Source organism: Myripristis murdjan, chromosome 24 (genome assembly GCF_902150065.1).
Source record: "Myripristis murdjan chromosome 24, fMyrMur1.1, whole genome shotgun sequence".
In the NCBI taxonomy this organism is placed as follows: Eukaryota; Metazoa; Chordata; class Actinopteri; order Holocentriformes; family Holocentridae; genus Myripristis; species Myripristis murdjan.
The window spans coordinates 23,873,872-23,896,986 of record NC_044003.1 but is presented as its reverse complement, the minus strand read 5'-3'; the positions used below and the strand labels follow the sequence as shown (position 1 = coordinate 23,896,986).

The 23,115-nt window shown below is 40.4% G+C and overlaps 1 protein-coding gene across 1 annotated transcript in view; it reads right to left on the bottom strand.

The window, feature by feature from the left end:
- plcb4b (phospholipase C, beta 4b) overlaps nucleotides 1-23,115 on the bottom strand; it is a 93,059-nt gene that overhangs the window by 32,538 nt on the left and 37,406 nt on the right. Inside the window, exons 4-7 of the mRNA XM_030047413.1 lie at nucleotides 13,479-13,576; nucleotides 6,452-6,532; nucleotides 4,163-4,222; nucleotides 726-869 (exon numbers count right to left, since the gene is read on the bottom strand). Of these exons, the coding sequence (XP_029903273.1) occupies nucleotides 726-869; nucleotides 4,163-4,222; nucleotides 6,452-6,532; nucleotides 13,479-13,562 (369 nt within the window). The 5' untranslated portion in view covers nucleotides 13,563-13,576. The remainder of the gene's footprint in view (nucleotides 1-725; nucleotides 870-4,162; nucleotides 4,223-6,451; nucleotides 6,533-13,478; nucleotides 13,577-23,115) is intronic.

The window sequence follows — 23,115 nt, the reverse complement described above, 5'->3', positions numbered from 1 at the left end:
TTGTATGAAAATGCTGCTTTATAAGAACACAAAAGCCCCGTGTGGGACACAGCTGATATGAGGTGCCACATAAGACAGGTAGATGGGAAGCAAATCTCCTGTACACAGGATATGTGCAAGATTAAGTTCAGTTACCTCATGTAAACTGTCAAATAAGTTCATGTTGTATTATGGTATCTGTATATCAGTGTTTGCTGGTTTGATTCCTAGTCCCAACAGTGCCGAGAGGGGTTGGAATTCATTCATTAAGTGGTTTATTTGACATAAAAACCTTCACTAAATTAAGCATCTCTTATCCAATCTATAAACACATAACTGCTAATGAATCTTCTAACAGTAATTGATGAGGTACTTGCAGTATGCATAGGATGCTAACCTGCTCTGAAGTGGAAGGACAATTAGCTCAAACAGAAGAGAAATCTCCAGTAAATAAAGCCACAAAAGAAAAACATTGGTGTGTCCTTTTAAAAATAAACTGGCCAGACAACGGAGTGCACCACAATAGTATGTGGACAATGACTCACCTAGTGTTTTGACCTCTTACTTTTATTACTTTGGATATGAAAAACCATCAAATTATATCTCAAGGTCTGCACTTCAGTGTCATTGTTGCTGTGTCTCTTCACATGCAAAGTCATGGGTACGGAACCAAGTGTTGTGCCAAAATAGCAAACAATGTGTCTCTGTTAAAATACTTCTGTAGCTTGTCGTGTACGTATTCTTACCCTGGCTGTTTCGGGATTCTCAGCTACCATGAACATGAAGCTCAGGTTGACCAGGTCAATGCCACTGCAGATGCAGATGATGCAGCCCTCCAAGTCTGCCTCTGTCTTTCCTATGGCCTCAAACGACGACAAGATCTTCGGGTCCTGAGAGAAAGAGACACATTAGGTAGATACATAGATAGATAGATAGATAGGTAGATAGATAGATAGATAGATAGATAGATAGATAGATAGATAGATAACCCTGCCCAGTGTTAACCTAAAAATGAACAGCATATGGTTCAGTTGGTCAAAAGTGACCAACTGAAACCACAATTAATTTGAAACAGCAAAGACAATAAAAGTGACATCACTGTTGGTCCCATTCACACTGTCAGTACTACTATCTAATTTTGCAACTGCATCAAAATGAAACTTAAATCAAATTTAGCTCTGTGTTATTTAATAAAATTAAGACCACAATTTACAGTATGTATGACATTTTAATGCTTTTACAGGCTTTAAATTTGACTAATTTGATACTGTTACTTTTTTTAAGGGCTTGCAAATTCCTTGGTCATTTTGTACAAAATAATCTACAGTCCTAAATACAGCTTGGCCCCAAATGGCTGCAAATCATTCAAATATGTTACTGCAAATAATTGTTTTGTCCCTAACACACACAATCCACGGGAACATCCTCTAGCAGCCAAAAATGTAGAATGAGAACTCCCTCTCATCTTTTCAATCGAATTACAGGACAGCATCATCCCCACCGTGAAAGACAGTAATGGATATTTGTTGCATGATTGAATGAATGGCAACAGGGGACAGGCTCTGACGTTTTTAAAACCTCAGCCGGCAATCCTCCGACGCCATTCATCTTTTTTTGTTCATTGGATTAGCTGAAACAGCTCTCTGGGATTGTATAACCATGTTAGCCGTAGAGGAGAAGCTCTGCTATCAGTTGTTCTTTGTCTGCTACTTACAGAGGAAGCCTTTCAACAAACAGGGAGATATGGTCAGGCTGCAGCCACTGCATACGTGCTCTCACAAATGTACATACACAAACACACAAGCAGACAAGGACAGGACTTAACAAACAGACCTCCCTCTCTGTCAACAATGTACACACAACATGGTGATGGATGTGTACACACAACTGTGTCTCTAGGCCTCTGACTTTTTAGTTGCTTGACAGGTTTATGATGAGCATTATTCTTAGGAAGCACATCCTAATTATAGGCAGACATCCATATGGGTATTCTCCTAACACCTTTCACAATTCATCTAGCATGCATGATGCCAAACACTACAGCATAATATGTCACTGTGATGGCTGAACTGGGTGAATCAATATTTAATACACTTTGTACATTTAATAGAAGCTACAGTGTATAGGTTTGTGTCTGTGTGTGTGTATTAGGTATGTACTCGAACCCGAATACAATATTCGGAAGTACACAAATAATGCTTTGATCCCGAATTGTTTTTCTGTCCATAGTTTCTCTTCATTATTCGGGAGCTTTTTTCTAAAGAAAAAAAACATTTGGATGCCTGTTTAGAACATGATTTTAAGCCAATTACAAGAGATTAAAACAAAATGCAGAATTTGATCAATTCAGTCTGATTACGTTTCAAAAGTCTAGAAGAGCCGCATGATTAAATTATTTTATTCCTGTTCTAGTTAGCTGAGAGCTAAACCGGAATACAAATAGTGCAATGGCTGTACACCCATAGTGTGTATATGTAGCAAATTCTCAACCTTGAACTTTGGAGGTATTTTATATATAGGTTGATATACTTTAATTCAAAATGTAATAAATAAACACCGCTTTTGGTATCAAAAACGTTTCCAGTTGAGTCTATATACGGAGATATTCCACCTACAAGAACATGTGAGGCCACCTCCAGGGGACGATGTAGAGGGCTGAAACTGGGATAACCAGTAACATGAACAGTGATCAATGTGCTTTTTCTAGAAAGTCAGCTATCTAAATTATAATATTTTTCTTCCTGTGCATTGGAGAAAATGACCAGACATTTGTATGTGCTGAGAGGGTGAATGACATACAGAATCATTTAGGGAAAATGCTTTTTTCCCTCTTGTTGTGCATCCAGTCAGCACCACATAGCCTCAATGCTAGTGGACATCGTCCGACATTGCCATCATTTTACAACCACTGATTTCCATTCATTTTTATAGTTATGTCTTTACAAATTACAAATACAAATTACAAATATTGGATTATGTAACAATGACATTACTAGTCTGTAAATGTTTTGAGTCAACTTTAGTGATCATTTTATAGTATTTAGCCCCACTGACCACCATATATTCCTGTTACTGTCTCTTGTCTGGAAACACACAGCACTGCCCTTGATGGCCAATAGGCTGTTCTGCACGCTTTTTCTCTGTCTCACAGCAGACAGAAGGCCATTGCTTGGCTTCTTTTTCCATAGGCTTTGGTTTCCATGGCCTCTACCTATAAACATAATATCTCAGCAACTTGGCGATTATTAATATTGTTAATGTAATATCTATAATGTAACACACCCTGAACCATCTACCCCCTGGTGGATGGTTCGGGGCATGCTGAAGGTAGGTTGCTCTTGATAGGATAAGACTCCCAAACCACTGGATGTCATACAGTATTGCTTTACACTACTGTATATGATATATATATGAATAAGAGGCAGCTGGATGGTATCACACACGCTGTAGGGTCTTGCTGCAACAGTGGCAAAGTTGAGTCAGAGGGGGAAAGTAGTTTGTGAAACTAAAACTGTTTCTATGGCAGAAATGCAGTGTGCATTAAACAATAATGCTTGAGCTAATTAAATAACTGACGGGTTGCGCAGCTAGTCACTTAGGCTATTTGGCGATCAGTTTCATATTACAGGATAAAGGAAAGTAATTTTGAGAGAGACAGAATGTCTTGTGCCGGTGAGCTTTTGATCCCAAAGTGTGAAATCCTTGACCTGGTGGATCTCTGAAAATCATAATAGGACTGAGAACAGAGTCATTCATTATTCCTCTGTGGGTCAAAGCATAAGCCGAGACCACGAAAACAAGTTTCAGATACAACCTAGGGCTAAACCCAGCCTGGGTCTTATAAATATTGATGAGTTAAATATTTCATGTTTATGTTCTCGAAGCGTCCCTGGTGAATCTGGTATTTGAGAGAGTGGCTCTATAGTGAAAAGTCTCCTGAATGAAAATTCTCGGATCGAGAGTCTTGGACCAGCCGATCGATAGAATACACTGTTGTAGCCTTGGCCTGATGCAGTTGTCTCCATGAATTATACCGAGAGCCGGGAATGTCAGGGTGATGGAGGTCAAGAGATGAATAGCCAGAAGGAGAGATGGAGGGAGAGGTTGAATGGTGGAGGGGCAAGTGCAGAGCGTGAAGGCTGAGGAAGCAGAGATGACGAAATTGTCTTTCCAGAGGTCTCACCTTTGGGACTGCTCCAACGCGAATACTGTTGATGAGGGAACATTCGAGAACCTGGCCCTCCTTTGAAAGAGAGAAGTACAGTGAGACAGAGGGAGAGAGACAGACAGACAGAGAAACAGACAGGGACGGTCAGTGCCTTTTGTTTGTGATTTTTGCCATATATTTCTAATACCCTGTACAGCAGCAACAGCCTCTCGTCATCTGACACCAGTTATTCTTGACCTAGGTCAGTATGACCCAATTATGTCTGACTCCTCAGTGTCTTCCTCATAATAAGGTTCCCTATATTTATGGCATTTTCCATTCATATATTGTTGTGAAATTTGTTATGACACTGTCTCATGCTAGCAGGAAAAACAGTATGTACTATAAGCCCCATCATGTGCTCAATTGCTTAAATGTGAGTTTGACTCCTAGTCAGCAGCTTATTATAGTAGGCTGTGGAGTTACATATGAAGGGCACTGGACATGAGAGAGAACTAAAGCAGCTCAAAAGGGGAATCAAATAGTGAAAATCAAATAGTGAAAACACAAAAATCCAGGATTTTTCAATAAATCGAGTCTAGTGCTCTGTGGATGTAAAACAATAGAAGAATTATTTTACTGAAAATTACCTCAGCAATGGATGGTAAATAGAAGTCAACATCAAACAATGTTTAAATGTTTGCTTTAGCATTACCAGATTATTTGTCAAGCAGAAACACCTGAACACCTGTAGCCACACCTCCAGGCCATTGCTGCAAAGATAGTGTTCTTAGTTAAAATTATGTCCTTAAACGTTGAGAAAGAAAGTCATGTAGGGAAGCATTCTCATTGTGAATGTTAGCTACAGTAAGTATAGACATTGGGGGTTGTATGAGGTTTTGCTGTGTTTACAATTTAGTTTCTGAGTTAAGTAAAAGTGCACTATGCAAAATTGCGGAGGCTCAATTAGAACCACTGGACAAAAAAAGGGTTAAGCACAAAATCTGATGGTGGAGTCTACATGATTCTCCATTTGGGGCCACTTAGACTTAACTGTCACACATGGAGAAAGCAGGAAATTTGTTTACATGGTTGCCACTGTTGCCTAACTTTCTGATAAATTCATTCCACGGTTTCTAAGTCATTTGAGTGTGACACCTGCTGCACAGGTGAGACTCATTTTGACTGACTGATTTGATTGTGATTGTGAATAATGGAGAAAATCATACTGATTTAACTGTATTGTTTAAGAAAGTGTTTTGAAAAAGACTGAGGTTATGAAATCACTGGAGGGGGGCTTTTAATAATTTTTTGGCAATTTGCAGACTGCACCTTTAAGAGAGGGTGGGCGCCGCTCTGGGAGCTTAAGCATTTTTCAACTGCCCGACATCAGGAGCAGCCATGCCATGATGTAGCACAATTTCATAATGTAGTGATGCAAGATTTCTAAGGGCTCATGAAAATTCCTGTGTAAAATTATTCCATCTTTTCTACTGATTACATTACTCTGTCCAGGGGTGTAACAATCCATCTATCTGGATTGATCCATTGAATGAACGTTCAATGATGCAGCAAGATCGATGCAAAGTGCAACCATCGATCATCATTGTCATCTTTCGGATCATGCCACTTTTATTTTGAAATTCTCAAGGTGCGCTTATGTCACCCTTTCTGCCAAAGCGCATCTGAAACTGTGGTAATAGCTGCTAGCTAGTGCCGTGCTAATAATGGCAAGCATCAAAGAGAAAGACGCGGATATTCGCTCCCCTCTGAGAAGTTAGTATGCCAAATTTCGCTTCCTTCTCACCAGCTTTGACCTGTTTGTTTCCACAAAAAGTGATTCACAACTCTAAAAGGACAGTGAGTGTCACCATTTCATACCATTTATTCATACCATTTACTGGCATTTATTTGCAAAGAAATTTTCATTACTGAAAAAAAATGTAATGTTCTTCATTTAAATGTCAGGCAGAGCTCAGTAAAAAACTTGTCATATATTTTAATTGTTTGATATAATTGATAGTTGATATAATGTACAGTAATTTAAAGTGTTAATGAGAGCATGGTATCATCTGATATTGATTGCAGGCCTCTGAATTGAACTGAAATCCTATCATGGCGGACTTTGTAATATCGGCAAATACCATATTATACAAAAAAAAAAAAAAAAAAAAAAAAAAAAAAAAATGATATCATATCCTGATGAAGCTTGTGATTAACACCCAAACTCTCTCCTGAACAGTCCTCTGCAAGTTTTTCTTTGGTAGATTCCACAGCAGAGAAGAGAATACCACAAAGTGGAGATGGGTAAAAGTTGCACTGTACCTTTCCTTCACTTTTCCAGGTGATAAAAAAGCCAAACTCATCCACCCTCATCTGGCAGTTGGGCTCAAAGACGTATGGGTCCTGCAGAGGAGAAAAAAAAAACAAAAACAAAACAAAACACTTTTTTTAATAAGAGAGGGGTGCTCATCAATCACAGGCTTTTATTTGACACAGCGGGACATTAAACAGCCGACCTGTTCTACACACACACCGAGGGCAACCAGACAAACACAAGTAGCTCTAATTCATTTTCAAAGATGTACTGTACAGTACCAGCCTGAGGACACACACACACACACACACACACACACACACCAAGTATGCACACATACATTCACAGAAACACACACACATCCATACATGGAGACACAAGTAGTGTGCAGGACAGATCAAACCTATTGCTAGGGCAAACACAAAGTGAGATAAATGTGAGCGCTGTGAACTGTTTAATGCAAACATCATCTGTCCGGAACACAGTGCTGCCTTGGAGACAAAGGACAGCCCTGGGCGAGAGGTTTGTGTGTGTGGATCGAAAAGACTACTATGGGGGTTACCGCACACACAGCCCTCCATCTATCAATGTGTGAGAGACATAGTGACCCCTATTCAGGCATCGGACAAGAAATTCTACCAACATTAGCTGGCTTATCTTACCCAAACATTTTTCAATCATTTCAATCTGTCGCTGGAAGGTGTGATTGCCCTGATGAATGACTGGGTCAAAGTGCGTGTATGTGTGTGTGTGTGTGTGTGTGTGTGTGTCTGTGTGTGCGCATGTGGGTGGGAGTGTGGAGTGTGGTGCAGTGAGAAAAAAAACACACTTCAGAAAGATAAAACATAAGAGAGAAAAATAGAAGGGGAGATGGCAGCTGGATCACTCTAACTCTAATATTAGCAATAGGGAGCGTTGTCACACACACACACACACACACACACACACACACACACACACACACACACACACACACACACACACACACACACACACACACATGCACACATATTATTTCAGGATGCAGTTGCCATGAGATACACTACTGTAAATAGGACTGGGTTGGCTTGTTATCCGAGCTCTATTTGGCCACTGATCTGACTATACCATCCTGTAATCGAAAACCATCTTAAAAACCAAAAAGAAAATCCCTATTTCCATTTAGGAAAAAACAAAACCACTATGAGCGCTGCTAAAAGCCTGACTCCCTTTCATCTGCTCTAAGACTGGCAGAGGCTTCACTTGCACGTAGCCTTGTAAATCCATGTATATGAAAGAGACGGTCCCAAATGAGCACTGAGTTCCTGTGTTAAGAACAGAGAGCAGACTACTATTATGCTACTGTAAGGCTATCTTGTGTAAAGCTAAAAGCTTTATGGGAACACTCAGTCCTTCCACACGCACAGGAACAATTAGCTGAGGGTCCAGCCATCCCTCTGTGGAGCAAGACGGACAGAGACACCTGCCTACGGGAGTCTGGCTCCGACTCACACGTTTACATTCTTTCCTAAGTGCTTGGGCAGGCATGGTTCAATATCTGTGTGTGTGTGTGTGTGTGTGTGTGTGTGCGCATGTGTGCGCGCATGTGTGTATGTGTGTATGTGTACACCCCTCTCCTCTTTTTTCTCCCCTCCATTGTGATGCTCAGGAAAGGCCAAGGTGGCCAGACTGTTTCATTTGAAATACAAGAGGGGAGCATCTGACCATCCTATACACACACAAACACACTTGCACAGATAAAAACACATGAATTAACACAGCACACAGCTGCATTAATTCAAGGGAGTTATAATGGAAAGACACACCCAAACACTTTATTTTTGTCCGCATGAATGACATGAATGATCAAAGGGACATAAAAAAAAAAACTCACATCCACAAACATCCTCCCCAACCACACATGTACACAACCCCACACACACACACAAACACACACACACACACACACACACACACACACACACACACACACACACACACACACACACACACACACACACACACTGACATATACACATCCATATACATGCCCTCCAGTACATAACATGTTAGATTAACAAGAGCCACTGACTGGCGGATGGAAACAGAGGAAGTGTTTCATGTCATGCTGCTCTGTCTCCTCTGACCAGCTGGTGCTCAGCAGCCAAGGTGGCACAGTGACTGAAATCCAACAGTGATCATCTCATGGTACCATGTTTTGTTTTTTAGAAAAAAAATCAGCATCATTTCATCTAAAGTGTTGTTCATGGGACACTAACAGAGTCTTTTCATTTTCATATGATTACAAAATGCAAATGAACAACTTCTGCAGATGCATAGGGCAATTAAGGAACAAGTAGGGACAAGTACATTAAACAGAGTATACTATTCAGAACATTACAATGTAACTAACATGAACAAGACAATAGGTTATAAATTACAGGTTATGGGTAAAACATGCATAAACCAGTATAACCATCATAAGGGATATATGTAATGTGTGAGCATGAATGTGGTGTAATACTACACATCAGCAACATGCTACAGACTGGACCATCAGGCAAAAAAAGGTTTTTCTTTGTGACACTGCTTTTCCCGGAGACTGAAATCCACCGTCATCCCTTGTAATCCTTGAAGATGTGTTTATTCTAGTGCAGTTACATAAATCTACGTTTCTATGCTTTGACTGATTCTACATCTGCAGAAGTTGAGTGTTTGTTGATACAATCAGCAGACACTCTCCTCTAAAAGATATGTGTGAAGTGTGAGTACGGATGTGAATCCTGAGCCTTTCCTGAATCGGTGGATTAAAGAAACTTGCTAATACTACCAAAAAAAAAAAGAGACATGGAAGACAACCAGATTCACTGGGTCTGTTATATTCTTTCATGCCCTATTGCTCTTACTGTGTGTTTTTAATCATATTGTTATTTCCTTTATGTCTTAATTTTGTTGATCGTGTTGTGGAGGCATAAGTTATTTAAGCGTTCAAAATTGCTTTACCTACCTCCATCTGTGGCTACCTGTCCACCCTCCGCCCCCCTTCTATTGTACCCATTTGAATTTCCTCCTTTTAGGTGGGGGCTCCTACAGTAGGGACCTCATTGGCTCTCTCCTTTTGTTTGGTAGCCAATCAAAATCAATTCCCTGCTGTGGCAAACCCTCATTGTGCCCAGGTATAAATTTGAGAGCACCTTGTTTACAGGTCACTCTTTGGTGCACCAGGAGCTACAGAATCAGCAGTTTCTTTCTCTAGTATCTTTGTTTATAATAATTGTCTATTTTTTTTTTCGTATTATTGTCTAATCTAGTTCACAAATTCATATAAAAAATACATATTATTATTATTGGCTCATTATGTAATTCCATGACAGCTCTGCCTCCTGCCTCACTGTTTTTAAAGGCCCCTATTTTGCAAAGCGCTTTGCTACAAATTGTTTTGGAGGTACTAGGCTATATATAGCACTGTATAAATAAAGCTTACTTGGCATAAAGGGCATCACATGCACACTGTAAGAACATTATGAAAATAGTATAATCAGAGCGTGAAATAGTAATACATTCATCTAAAAAAAAAAAAAAAACACACAAGTGTTGAATGCTGCTGAAATGGAAATAAATCAGTTTTTGTTTTCATAAGTAACATACAGGCTGCAAAAGTTTATGCTATAATTAAAGTAATCTATATTAGCAGAATATAAGGAGATTAGGCATTTGATAACAAGTAATAACTGTTGATTAGATCCAAACACTGGCCCTAGAATGTATAACTGTTTGTCTGCTCTCTGTTTTGAGTGCCCCCTCATCTCATAATGTTCTGTTTTCCTCGGCCTCGACCAGTCAGTCATATGTCAATATAAGACTATTCAGTCCCCATGGAAACCACAAAACCCGCAGAATATTAAGTAATTGATTTCTAATCAGTGAGAATACGAAAGTGTGTGTATGTACATGTGTGTGGCAAACACACACATCCACACACAGGAAATCCTTTGGGTATTGAGCATGACTGAGCACCTCTTTGACCTTTGACCTCCATTGGTCATGACGGCCCCTCATTCTCTTCCAATTAGTTCCCGGCATGTTTCCGGACTTGTCCGCAGGGCACATGATGGAAATAGAACTCTCCAAGGCAACAACTGATGCATTATTGGAGATCTATGGGACGCTTAGAGCCTCCTCTATGTCCTCTGGTTAATTCTCTCTGGGATAAAAGCTAGTGGGAAAACCCAAGAGAGCAAAGGAATGGGACAAAGAGATAAGGCATGAGTCAGATAAGCAGCAAGTGAGAAGAAGCTAAAGAAAGAAAGGCAGAGAGAAAAAAGCTAAAATGAGGAGTAGAAGAAGAGGCAGAACAAGAGAGGTCACAGCAATTCCGCTTTTATTCAAGGGAGAAACAACAGTATAACAAAGGCACTCTGGGACATCAGCTGCCTCTCCACTCGCTCCCTGTCTCTCTGTCAGATGGTTTTATTGGGGACGGGACATGACGCGCTATGCTGAGAGACTCCCCCTAGCGACAGCAGTGCCTGCACTCTCTGTCTATTCTAACTTTGAATTGCACTGAAAATTATTTAGGCGTACTCATGCAAACACACATGCATGCTACCTGTCACTACCATCTGCCACTCCATGGGGCTTCAGCGAGCGGAGAGTGTTTTGTCAAAAAATCCATTCTGATTAGCATATTTGTGTGTGTGTGTGTGTGTATGTGTGTGTGTGTGTGTGTGTGTGTGTGTGTGTGTGTGTGTGTGTGTGTGTGTGTGTGTGTGTGTGTGTGTGTGCTTGCATGTGGGAGAGAGATAAAGAGAAAGAAAAATGAGAGACAGTATGTCTGTGTGTGGACTTCGCCTACATCATTTTAATCGACACAAATGTCCCCTGCAGGCTTTCTATTAGCACGGCGACAGAGCAACAGCTATTCATGCAGACACATGCAAACACAGAGACACTCACACTCAGAGACAGGGAAAGAGAGAGATACACAGAGGGAGAGAGAGAGATAGGGAGACAGATAGATATATTTTTCTAGAGGGGAGACATGACTGCTCTTTGTCTATTATTACACGGTGTCTGAGGCGAGAAATGCCATTTCATATTCAGTGGAGTGAAGATGAATTAGGTGGGTCAAGGGTTAACCACCAAAATCACTATCCTATTTCCCTAATGAGTGAACTACCTTCAGGCCTTTTTTGACTGACACTGATTGGTGTGAGTGAACTGACAAGCAAGACTATTACAGGAACTTTCCATTTTTCTCAACACAGGAAAAGGTTAAAGTACAAATGTGTATGAAAGATTTCTGCAATTTGTCCTTATGAATCCAGGTCGAAGTTATGATTCCTTATCGATCCCACCTGTTGAATCAACTCAAGTCATGAAGGGAAGACGCAGGTGAGTGTTTTCCTGAGCCTGGAAATGACTGAGACATAGATTGCGCTAAAAGGGATGAAGGTTAATACTTGGAAACAGTTATCTGATTGAAAGTGGGGAGACTAGGCCAGCTGCGCAACATATTGCTGTAGCAATTCAAACATCTAGGAGCAGATGGGGAGGCTTTCACAAACTGTATTTGCTCTTTTGACCAAGAGAACTGTGAATATTCATTTCTTTGTTAATGTTTTGGAATGTAAGCTTTTCCTTTTCCTTGAGAGATCTCCTCCTCAGATAAATTTGAACTGACACTATTTACAATGAGAAGAGACTTTTTGTTTGGTGACCTGAAGCCTAAAAAATAATGGCGGAAAAAGTAACAGGTTAGAGAAGAGATCTGTATCAACGCTCAAACATGTACACTAATAAAGGTTATCATGCAGTGTTAACATAGTCTTCGTCCTTGGTTGGAAAAGTTTTCATACACGTGTCAGTGTTGAGTGTGACTGACATAGGTCTATCTTATTACCATTCAGGCCACCCTGTGCCCCGCCCAGCTGCAGCCCAGCTCACAACCCCAGCAGCTACACACTGAGGACTTCATCCACATGCATGCCGGCCCAGTTTCACAGCTCACTTTGACACGGCCTTTGATTTGATGATGCTTTTTCCTACGCTGCTTTCAAGTTCTCTTCTCTGCCGAATAGGGATCCTCCTCCCCCACAAGTGCCCACAAAAATGGAGAGGACTGAGGGGATTTCCTGAAGTGTGCAAGCTTGTGTATGTGTGTGTGTGTGTATGTGTGTGTGTGTGTGTGTGTGTGTGTGTGCGTGTGGGTGACACACTTTGTCTGCACGGCAAATGTCCTAGCTAACTGTCCTGATTAAGTTAGTAGGAGAAAACGTGGGCGAAAAGACAAGACACATATACAGATGTACAGACCCAGACATGCACTGATACAAAGACACTAGGGCATGACAGACATTTGGAGATAATGGTATTACGGGACGATATTTATCACATTTTTTTTATTGGCATCGGCTCATATTCATAGATAATAAAAGCGCTTGTTGATATAATAAATCAATGAAGACAATTATGATTAGTGGATGCAGAAACAGAAAACACATTCACTCACACACAGACAACCTTTTCAGCGTGCTGGTTAAGCTGCTCAATAGACGCAGTGCAGACAAGCAGTCGCCACACCAGTGCGTCTTAATGAGGCTGATCAATGTGACCTGCCTACAGCTCCAGCCCCGACTGCAACAATGACGTACCAGGCCATAAAGGAGATGCCCCTGCTCCTTTGTACGTGTATGTGTGTGTGTTCACATGCATGCTAATAATTGACCTGAGGACATTCATTAAGGTGAAGGATGATGATAGGTCAGAGAAAATGAGTTAGGCTATCAACAAGATTATTGACAACCTAATTCACATTCTAAAATGCAACTTGCTGCCATCGTCAATGGCTGCTACACATTATAAGCCATGATAGTGCGTCAACAGCACATTACAATTACATTATAGGTGGATCGGAAAATGCCATGATATAGGAAAATGCGTCACGAATCTGGCATGACCAGGTCATCGCCTGGTTTTAAGTGATGCAATTACAACTGGGGTCCTTTATTTATAACACACCATATAGGCAAGGCACTGAAATTGCATTATTCTTACCTCGTCAAATCTGTCGAAGGAGGCACCTTCCTGCATGAACTCTGGCAGGTGCTTCTGCCAGTTGAACTCGTAGGACTTTGTCATGGCTGCTCACTAACCTGGGACACACAGACGGACAGGAAGACAGACAGAGAGAGACACAGAGACAGAGAGAGGAACACAGTCAGTAAACGGCACTAACAATCAGGTGCAAAGGCCCGTGGGAGTTTCAAGGATAGCACGCTTGCTGGAACAGAAAGCGTGTGCACCCACATCATCTGTCCTCTGTTTTTCTGTTGTTTGAAGTCATCCTGAATTCACTGAGTGGTGCTCGATCCAAAACACCTTCAGCTGAGAAATAACATAAGTAATTAGAAAATGTTTACAAATACATGAGGACTTGCAGTGACAGTCCTGTGTTACTTTGGATTATGGCCTATGTTGAAACCTGGAGAGAAAAGAGTGAGAGCAGGTATAAGTGTGCGCCTCCCACCACAGATGTTTCATTATTAGGCCGCTCCAGAATGGGGTAGTAGCAATCGCGAAATTTTACAGTGATGATTATTGTCTCAGCTATAATTACCATCAACAATTTGCCTTCTTTCCCTAAGAAGGAGTAATAAACTGAGCACATGAAATGACAAATAAACAGGCCACAGTATTTAAAATCAAACCAGTGTCTGTGTTTTGAAAAATGAGACATGAAAAATCACCATTTATACAGAGAGAAAACACAGATTGTATGATATCCTACTTGAGTTACAGTAACCAAACACCAGTAAAGAACTAAGCAGAAAAACACCAGTTAAGTGTAAGGTATTTGAAAACATCACAGATTTCTTCAATCATCAGGAATCTACAGCATGGAATTCTTATATACTCACTCCTGTCACATTCTCTCTTTACAATTCAGTATTTAATAGTATAAAACAAAAGCAAATAAACAGTGTGAACAACACTTGCATATGGACATGTATTTAATTAGCTCAGTCCACTGAATCCAGCTTGAAAAGAGGTTTTACATGTACAACTGTATCTCATATGTTGTGAAATCCAGTGTAATTTTCACTTCAATATGTCCCATGTAAATACAAAACTGCAATGAATGCTTTTCAGTTCATACACAAGCAGAGCACAGAGCTCAGATTTCATGTGTGTGCACATAATCACACTATTGTTCTGATGCTATGTGAGTAATGTGTGAAAGTAATTTCCTTTCAGTAATTTCAGTTCATCTCAACGTCCAGTTACGTCAGCCAGTGGCCTTTCTGGTGATAAAACATTATCTAACCTCTCCAGACATCACCCTGCACAGATTTAGGCTATTTAACAGGCAGCATGATCTGAATTAAGTAATGACCAGTGGTCGACAGGATATAAATTTAAAACAATTTGGATTTTTTTTTTTCTTTTATTTGGAGTCTAATATAGCAGGAAAAAAAATGATAAAAGTGAAAACAAGTCCATGATCATAATTCAAATAACTGTTACAAATTGTTCCTAATCACATTTACTTAATTAAGCAATGACTGTAGCGGCCTTATCTTAGAAGCAGTAACGTATAACTGTGTCAAAAACGATTACCTACTCAAAACAAACAAACAAACAAACAAACAAACAAACAAAAAAAAATTTGTCAGTCTTTCAGTACTTCATTGTAACTGTGACATGTTGACCTTTTTGCTTGCAAAGTTGCAATCCAGTGTGTATATGCGTATTTGCATTTATGTTTAAATGACAAATCCGCCCTACAATGCACCCTTAACACATTTGCAAAAGCAAATGTCAACATGCCATTCAATCCAGGGCCATTTTACTGTTAGGTCATGTATTTGTCTATGATTTGTCACATCAATACATGCTACAATGGAGTCTGATAGAATAAAATGTTTCAGCTGACTAGAACATGAACAGCGAATGTCAGGTTTTGGTGTCAGCAAGTCAGAATCAAAGTCAAAGCAATTCTTTGTAAATGTACCATTTGCACCAACATTTAAAAATTATACAGGGAGAAATCTATAACGCAACAGTATTAAGTACCAGCACCAATTTCTTTACTGACAGTAGCCTAAATAGACCAGAATGCAATGCTGCCACAAAACACTTGTGAGTAAGGGATGTGGGTCATTCTGGCAGTCATACAGATAGATGACAAATAAAGGAAATACCAACATAAAGTGTCTTAGTAAGGTGTGGAGACACCAGAACCACTGTACACAGAGAAGATAGTATGCTTGGGCTGCAGTAAACCCCTCATTACAAAGACAAATGCACATTTGAGAGCTGAGTGGTGCAAAAACCATCAGCACTGGTCTACAGAGATGTGGAAAAGAAGTGATGGGGTCAGATGAGTCATCCTTCATTATTCTTCATATTCTGGACAAGTGGGCTAGTGTATGTGTGGCATCCACCAAGAGAACATTACAGGCCTGAAAGCTGGACCCCTACAGTGATGGGGTCCAGTGGCTCTTTTATGCTGTGGGGGGACATTTTCCTCTTGTCCCTTTAGAGAGAGGGCTCACTGCAATGAGTGAGGACCTTCACCCCCCATACACAGGGCACAAGGGCTCACTGAATGGTTTGATGAGGATGAAAATGATGTAAATCATATGCGTCATGTTAGAGAGTGCGCTTCACCACCATCATCAAAACACTATATGAGGGAGTATCGATTGGAAGAACGGTGCTCCATCCCTCCAGTAGAGTTCCACAGACTTGTTGGTTTTTCCTTTACTTTGTCACTTGTCTGTAGGAAATCGCTTTCTGTGATATAAGTAGATGAGGCAGGTTGAGGGGAATTTGGTATATTACAGTATATTACAACTCTATCAGGAAGTAAGAGAACATGAAACATCAATCATCTGTACTAATAAAAGAGTAAAAGGTGGAATTATTTTCCTTTAAGTCTACTTTTATCTTGCAGTTTAGATATGCAATCTACTCCTCTGCAAATAAAAAAAGCAACTCAGGCCTGATTCATGTGACACATCAGCACGTGCATCATCATGTCAGATATCTGCCTCAGAATGGGAGGGGCCCTAATGGAAAGCTGCCACATTGTTGATAAGACCAGCCAAATATAGGCTCACCTCATGACGTCAGCCTCAAATGTGTCAGGCAAAACATAGATTGGACAGCAAACCTGAGAGAGTGACATACTATGTATAGTCTTTGTGCGTAGTCAGTTAGTAAGTCATTATGGGAATTCTCTAAGGTGTGGGGAATTATCTTTGACATCTATTCCTCATTACAATGTGTATTGGTGTAAATGGTGCAGGCATGTGTGTATGTGTGTGTCTGATGCGTGTGCATCCTGATGATAGTGCAAAGATAGAGATCACACATTAAAAGCAACTATTTTTCTCCCTGTGAGAGACAGAGGGAAACTGGTTGTTGATGAGTGAGATGACATATAGAGGAAAGAAATAGGAAAAGAGGGGAAGGAAAGTGGCACTGATGTAAAAGAGACATATAAAATGTATGAGAGATGGAAAGATGGGACAGAGAAGAGATGAGAAATGGGCAGACAGAGATTTTGGAGGGAGCAGAATAGAGATGGGGAGAGACACTGGCACAAGAGGAATAGAGATAAAACAGAGTAGGGTGAGAGGGATGGAAGAGGGAACCAGCTCTGTGTGACAGTCTGGCTGGAGAGGACGGGGGAAAGAGCAGTGAGTACAAGGTGGTGGGGGGTATTGGCTTTTGATGTGGGGGCACACAGATCACAGACCACATCGACGGAACAAGATACATGAAACCACTGGCTGGCAAGGTTACAGTACACTCTCTAGGATGATCAATGCAGATGAAGCCAGGTTTTTGAGTTACCTATATGTTTTCACAAAAGAAATAGTTAAAATGTACAGCAAGACATGTGAGACGAGAAGACATACCAAACAGAGTGCAGGGGAGAGAGAGGGGGTGACTGCAGCAAATGGCCTGGGCTCGGATTTGAACCCAGGATGCTAAGCCTTGTACAAGTGGTACACACTCTTACCAGGTGAGCTACCATTGAGCCCCATTAATGTTTTTCATCTGTGATTAAGTTCATTGGCTATTCCAATATTTAGCTTGTCCACCAGATGACACCAAGAATGTACATCAATGAAAAGCCACAATCACCTCTTTATATTGCTTTGGTTAAAATGGTTACAAATGAGTGTATACACAGCAACCTCCTTCACTGTCTACTCTTTTTATCCCCCACTAAGTTATATGTTCTGTTGTGCTTTATTGGTATCAAATGACTTTCACATACTTGAAATTTAATCTAATTTGTATTTTGTGTTTACTCTATGCTGTCTTGCCACTGTAGTCTATAAAAATCTCCAATACTAGGCACATCAATTGTAACCTTAACACCAGAAATAATCAATTTGAATTTACTCATTCCTATGGATTAATATGTAGGTGTTGGTGGTATGCTAAGAAATGTTAATGCATGCAACGAGAAACAAAATGTTGTTGAAGCCATATTCATTTTTCTACACTCACAAAGTGGAATGAATGCTAACATCCATCAGCCACTGAGAACTGGACCTAAGTGAATCTTAACACTGGATGCTCTCTAGTTGCTGTCATTGGCCTCAACACAATGCAACCAGTGCCACAGGTGAACTGACTTCAAGGAGTGGTCACTCAATAGGTGAAACCCAATAGCTCCAGTATAGTTGGGCTGTTGAGGGGCAACAGGTATCTTTTTTCCACAGGGGCTGGTGCTGGAGCCTGAGAGCGCACTGTTCCGAGTGCATCTATTAAAAAAATCCTCACACTAGAACTGAAAACTTAACTCTGGTCGGAGCCAGCACCAAATAATTGCTGGTCCAGATCCAATGATGCTATGAAGTTTGGGGCTGGGAGGCATGTCTCCCTGGAGATACCTGGCAACTACCAGCGTGAACACCCGTTGTTTCCTGAAATGCCATTTTCATATCACACAGCCAGCAGGGAGTAAAACACAGCAGCACTGCAGCCATTTTTACATGAATAGCAGGGTAAACACAGGTATCACTATTGATATTTATTCGAGTTAGATTTAGTCTAATAGAGCCAGGGTCCTGGTATTGTTCTGGCTCACTGGAGAGGCTCTGGTACACTTACATGGAATGGAACCTTAATTAATATCATTAGCAACACCTGTGTTTACCTACATCTCTGTCCATAAACTTTACATCATCAAGTATTTCATTCCACACCAAAGCAGCTCCTGAGCTAGTGGAAACATGGGAAGGTGTGTTCTTAGAGAGTCAAACTGAGCACCGAGTGACCACTGGCTAAGCACCACCAGCACCAGCTGTAGCACCGGCATCAGCCCTTGTGGAAAAGGGGTAAAATTGACATTGTGTTTAGGGAGAAATGTGTAAAATCCCCCATGACCCCTATTGACTCTATGGGAGCTGTTCAATAGTTAAAAGTCAGGTGAAAAAGTCAGGTGAAAAAAATGAATTTGTGGATGAATAGACTAACATTAAAAGCAGCTCAATTTGTGGAAATGAACTGAACTGCTGAACTGCTGTTACCTGTGCCCAACCATATACGTGTTGGCAGAAGAATGAAGTTTTACTAACATGAGATCTACAGAAGGTCACACAATTGTACAGTAGCCGATTTATCCCCCCCAAAAAACAGAGCTGAATTTAGCATCATCCTCACATCCAGGCTCATTAAAAGATAAAATCATTCTTTTTAGATAGGGGTGATCCAGCAGAAAACATATTTATGCTCTTTTTTTAAACAGCAGACACCCACTAGAATTAGTTTTGTGACTCATTTTTTGTCCCAACCTGCATTTCAGGAAATGCTGGTCTAGTGTGGTTTAGTCAACTAGCTCACAGCTCCACAGGCGGTGTGGCAGCCAGGCCAATCCCTTCTGCAGGTCAGTACACACACTGCTCACATGTACGCGCAGAGAGGCAGCCAAACCCATCAAACACAGCCCTCCACCATCTGTGGTGTCCTACCAGGGGACTATAACACAGACACACACACATCCTGTCAGGGGACTGAAAACACAGATGCACGCTTCCTGTTGAGATCAGGAACTGAGGCCAGGCAGGCCGCCAATAACGCAACACACAGAGGGAATGGCTAAATAGGCTGAACCCCATATGGATTATTCAGTAATACCAAACCAAATCTGAAAGAAACATTGCATATTCCTAAATTTGTTTCAGAATAAATCAGATAGGACAAATCGCATATCTCATTTGGACTAATTGGGTTGTGCTGTCCTGTCTAATGTTAGCCTAGATCTTCCCACTCTCAACAGTATGCATTAGATAACATTTTCCTTGGTGGGATGAAATCTGTCCAATGGCAACACGGTATGCCGAGGTTCTGTGAGGCTACGTCAGTGTGAACATCCAGCCTCCGAGCTCCTGGACATGTCAGTGTGCACGTGAGAAACAGAGGGAAGCTGAAGGAAGGGAGAGAGGTCCGAGCCCCCTGTCCAACCCCTGACAATGAGATAATTACGATAGATAGAAGCCCCATGAGGCACGCTGTTCCCAGCCTGCTCCTCATCTAAAATGGCAGCTAGGGTAGCACCCAGCGGTCCCACACCTCATAAACTAAAATTAGGCTACAGCTACATCAGTCAGCCAGTGGTGGAGAGGTTGACTGGGGACACGCTTGAACGGACACATGTGAACACAGAGAGGCACATCTGACAAGTCTGGCACAACAACCAAAGCTCTGCCTCACTGTTTAATCCGCAAGAGGTTTGAAGTAAAGGTCTCAGACATGAAAAAGAACACAGTCGGCAGCTTTGTCTAACCAAGCGTCTTGAAACCACAGAAACTGAAGGGAATAAAAAAGGCCTTTTTAACAAGGGTAGTAAACACTACAGGGATCATTTGAGCTTATTATAGTCCAGTTCATGGATAATATTGCTTATAAACAATTTTTTAAAATAACTGAATGTCCAAAGGTTTACACAGGTCCTGCAACCCTTTAATTATTTAAGTAATGTGCACTAGCCATGGCTCCAGACAAAAAAATAATTAAAATCAAATTATATAAAAATTATATATATTATATTATATTATATTATATTATATATGCACACACACATCTTGCAGGCAGGGAAGACAAGGGCACAATAGTACTTTGTTATCATCTGGCAATGAGCGAATCTGTTCAAGTCAGTCTCAGTATTGTAAGTATCTGATGTAAAGGAGGCAGGGTTTGGACAGGCAACGAGTAAGAAAGAGTTGGATATTTTTTGTTTAGCCATTTTGTTTTCCTGTCAGTTGTCTAAGTTCCTTGGTGTTAGCTACCAAAGCAGTTAGCTACATCATGTGCGTTACCTATCACAGCACTAAGGTGAGTTCCAAAAACTGCTCAGTTTGAAAATATACATTAAAATACTTAATTCAATAAACTTAACGCTTTTCAAATTATACTACCAAATGAAACGTTACATTAACCTGTTCTATTTTTATGCAATTCACTTGCTTGCTTCTGTGCATCCCTGTCTGCTTCAGTCGCTGTGGACCGAGCAGGACAGTACAGAAGTGCACGTGATAGTTTAGCAAGGCAGGAAGATGCAGGAGATGATAAAGTCCAGAATTAAAGATTGCTACTACTGTATGCTTTTATAATTTTTATTTATTTATTTATTTATATATTTTTTGCTTGTAGAGGACAATCACCACTGGTGACTGGCAGTAAAAAAAAAAAAAAAAAAAAAATAGTTGCAAAATAAAAAATAAAAAAAAAATTACGCACACTGGCAACCATTTTGGTTGCCATCTGGAGGTACTACCAATATTTCACAGTATATTCTACGAGTTCCATCAACATTTTCTCCCATCCCATTTTCAATAACTCGGATAAGTTCTTATCCAGATTGTGAGATTAATTACTTGGGATGCCACAAAAACAATATTACTAACTGATATTGATATAACATTGTTAGAACAGTGGTTTAACTATTTGAGTTGAATTTTTATTTCCCTGGCATCTTTGTTCTTTTGATACACTGAGGCATGTTTACACTGTAATCTGTAAATTGTTGGTTTTCAACATCTGTGTTAGCTCAGATTCCATTTTATTATTTGGGATATTGTATTTATTCATGTAAACAGGGATATTTGTGATTGGGATATGATGATGCATATAAGCAGCTTATCTTGAATGTCACCTTGACTAAGATGATAAGTTGATAACCACAGCACTGCACATATAATTGAATGGTATATTAACCCTGATCTGATATTAATCAATCAATCAATCAATCAATCAATCAAACAATAAATAAAGAACTTGCTGGATCATTGGCTTTTCATTGTGAAACTATTTAAACTTGAGTTGAACTTAATTTCCCTTGAGTAAATGCCATGCCATGAAACTTGAACATATGGTCAGAATTACAGTATAACATATATAATCGATTGATGGGGTTTTAATGTTTTAAGGTCTGCTCTACATCATGCAGCTTGATGTTGATTTCCTAGGTGCTCAATGCATTTCCATGTATGGTTTGACTCTGCCCAAAAAAACATATCCAAAGTTACAATCTCAATTCCTGAGTTAGGCTATGCCATATACTATTTGCTTTGCTGATGTACATATGTTTTGTGGCTATGTTCCAGTCAGGGCCAACACCACATAACCTTGCAGGTGAACAACTTACCGAAAATCATTAACATGTTATACTGTAGTCAAAACCATCAACTCCAAATACAGTTTATGATCAAGGAAAGCACAAACATCCATCAGTGTTGCTGACCTGTCTAGTACATAGATGTCAGTTATGATGGGATAATACCAATGTCAATAATAGAAAGCACTTTTTCCCCTGTTGTCTTCGTAAGTCCTCACAACTGGCTGACTGACAGTATGAACTATTTCAGAGGTATTTGGAAATATGCTATTTAAATGCCATGGCTTCCCTCTTGCCTTTAGTGAGACTGAATTAGTGCAGAAAGGAATCAATAGACCAAGGGTGGAGAGCCATTTAAACAGACTGAAAATGTGTTGTCACGTGGGGAGAAGAGAGGGCATCTGGTTATCTGATTTGTTTAAGCACTCTTAACGTCATGACTGACATTCTGCTGACATTCCTTCTTAAATCTCTCCATATTTATCTGTCTTCATTTAATCACATTATGCTCCACTTTAAGATGCTATGTCTTCTCAGTAAGCAAAGATGTATTCAATGAACTTGTATCATAAAATGGAAAAAACAAATACAAAATGCAAATACGACACACACACACACATATAAAGAGAGAGAGAGAGAGAGAGAGAGAGAGAGAGAGAGAGAGAGAGAGAGAGAGAGAGAGAGAGAGAGAGAGAGAGAGAGAGAGAGAGAGAGAGAGAAAAGCTCCAGAGAGGCATGTTGAGAGGCATGTTAAGCTAAGCTAGACTAGCCCATTGCAATATGGCTAGTAATGCCATTACAATACCAGAGAAAGAAGATCCTCCAATAACCAACAGGTCTGCTGTTGGGAGCCACTTTGGTGTCCCTGTAAATTATGAGGACAATGGCAATAGAGTAGTGGGTAAAAAAAACGGTATGTCGCATCTGCTACACATTAGAAGGTTACACCAGTGGGAATATTCAAATATGACAACTCATTTACGACGATATCACCCCAGTGTGTCAACAGGTGGAGCTAGACAAAAACAAGGAGCAACACACATGCTACAAACT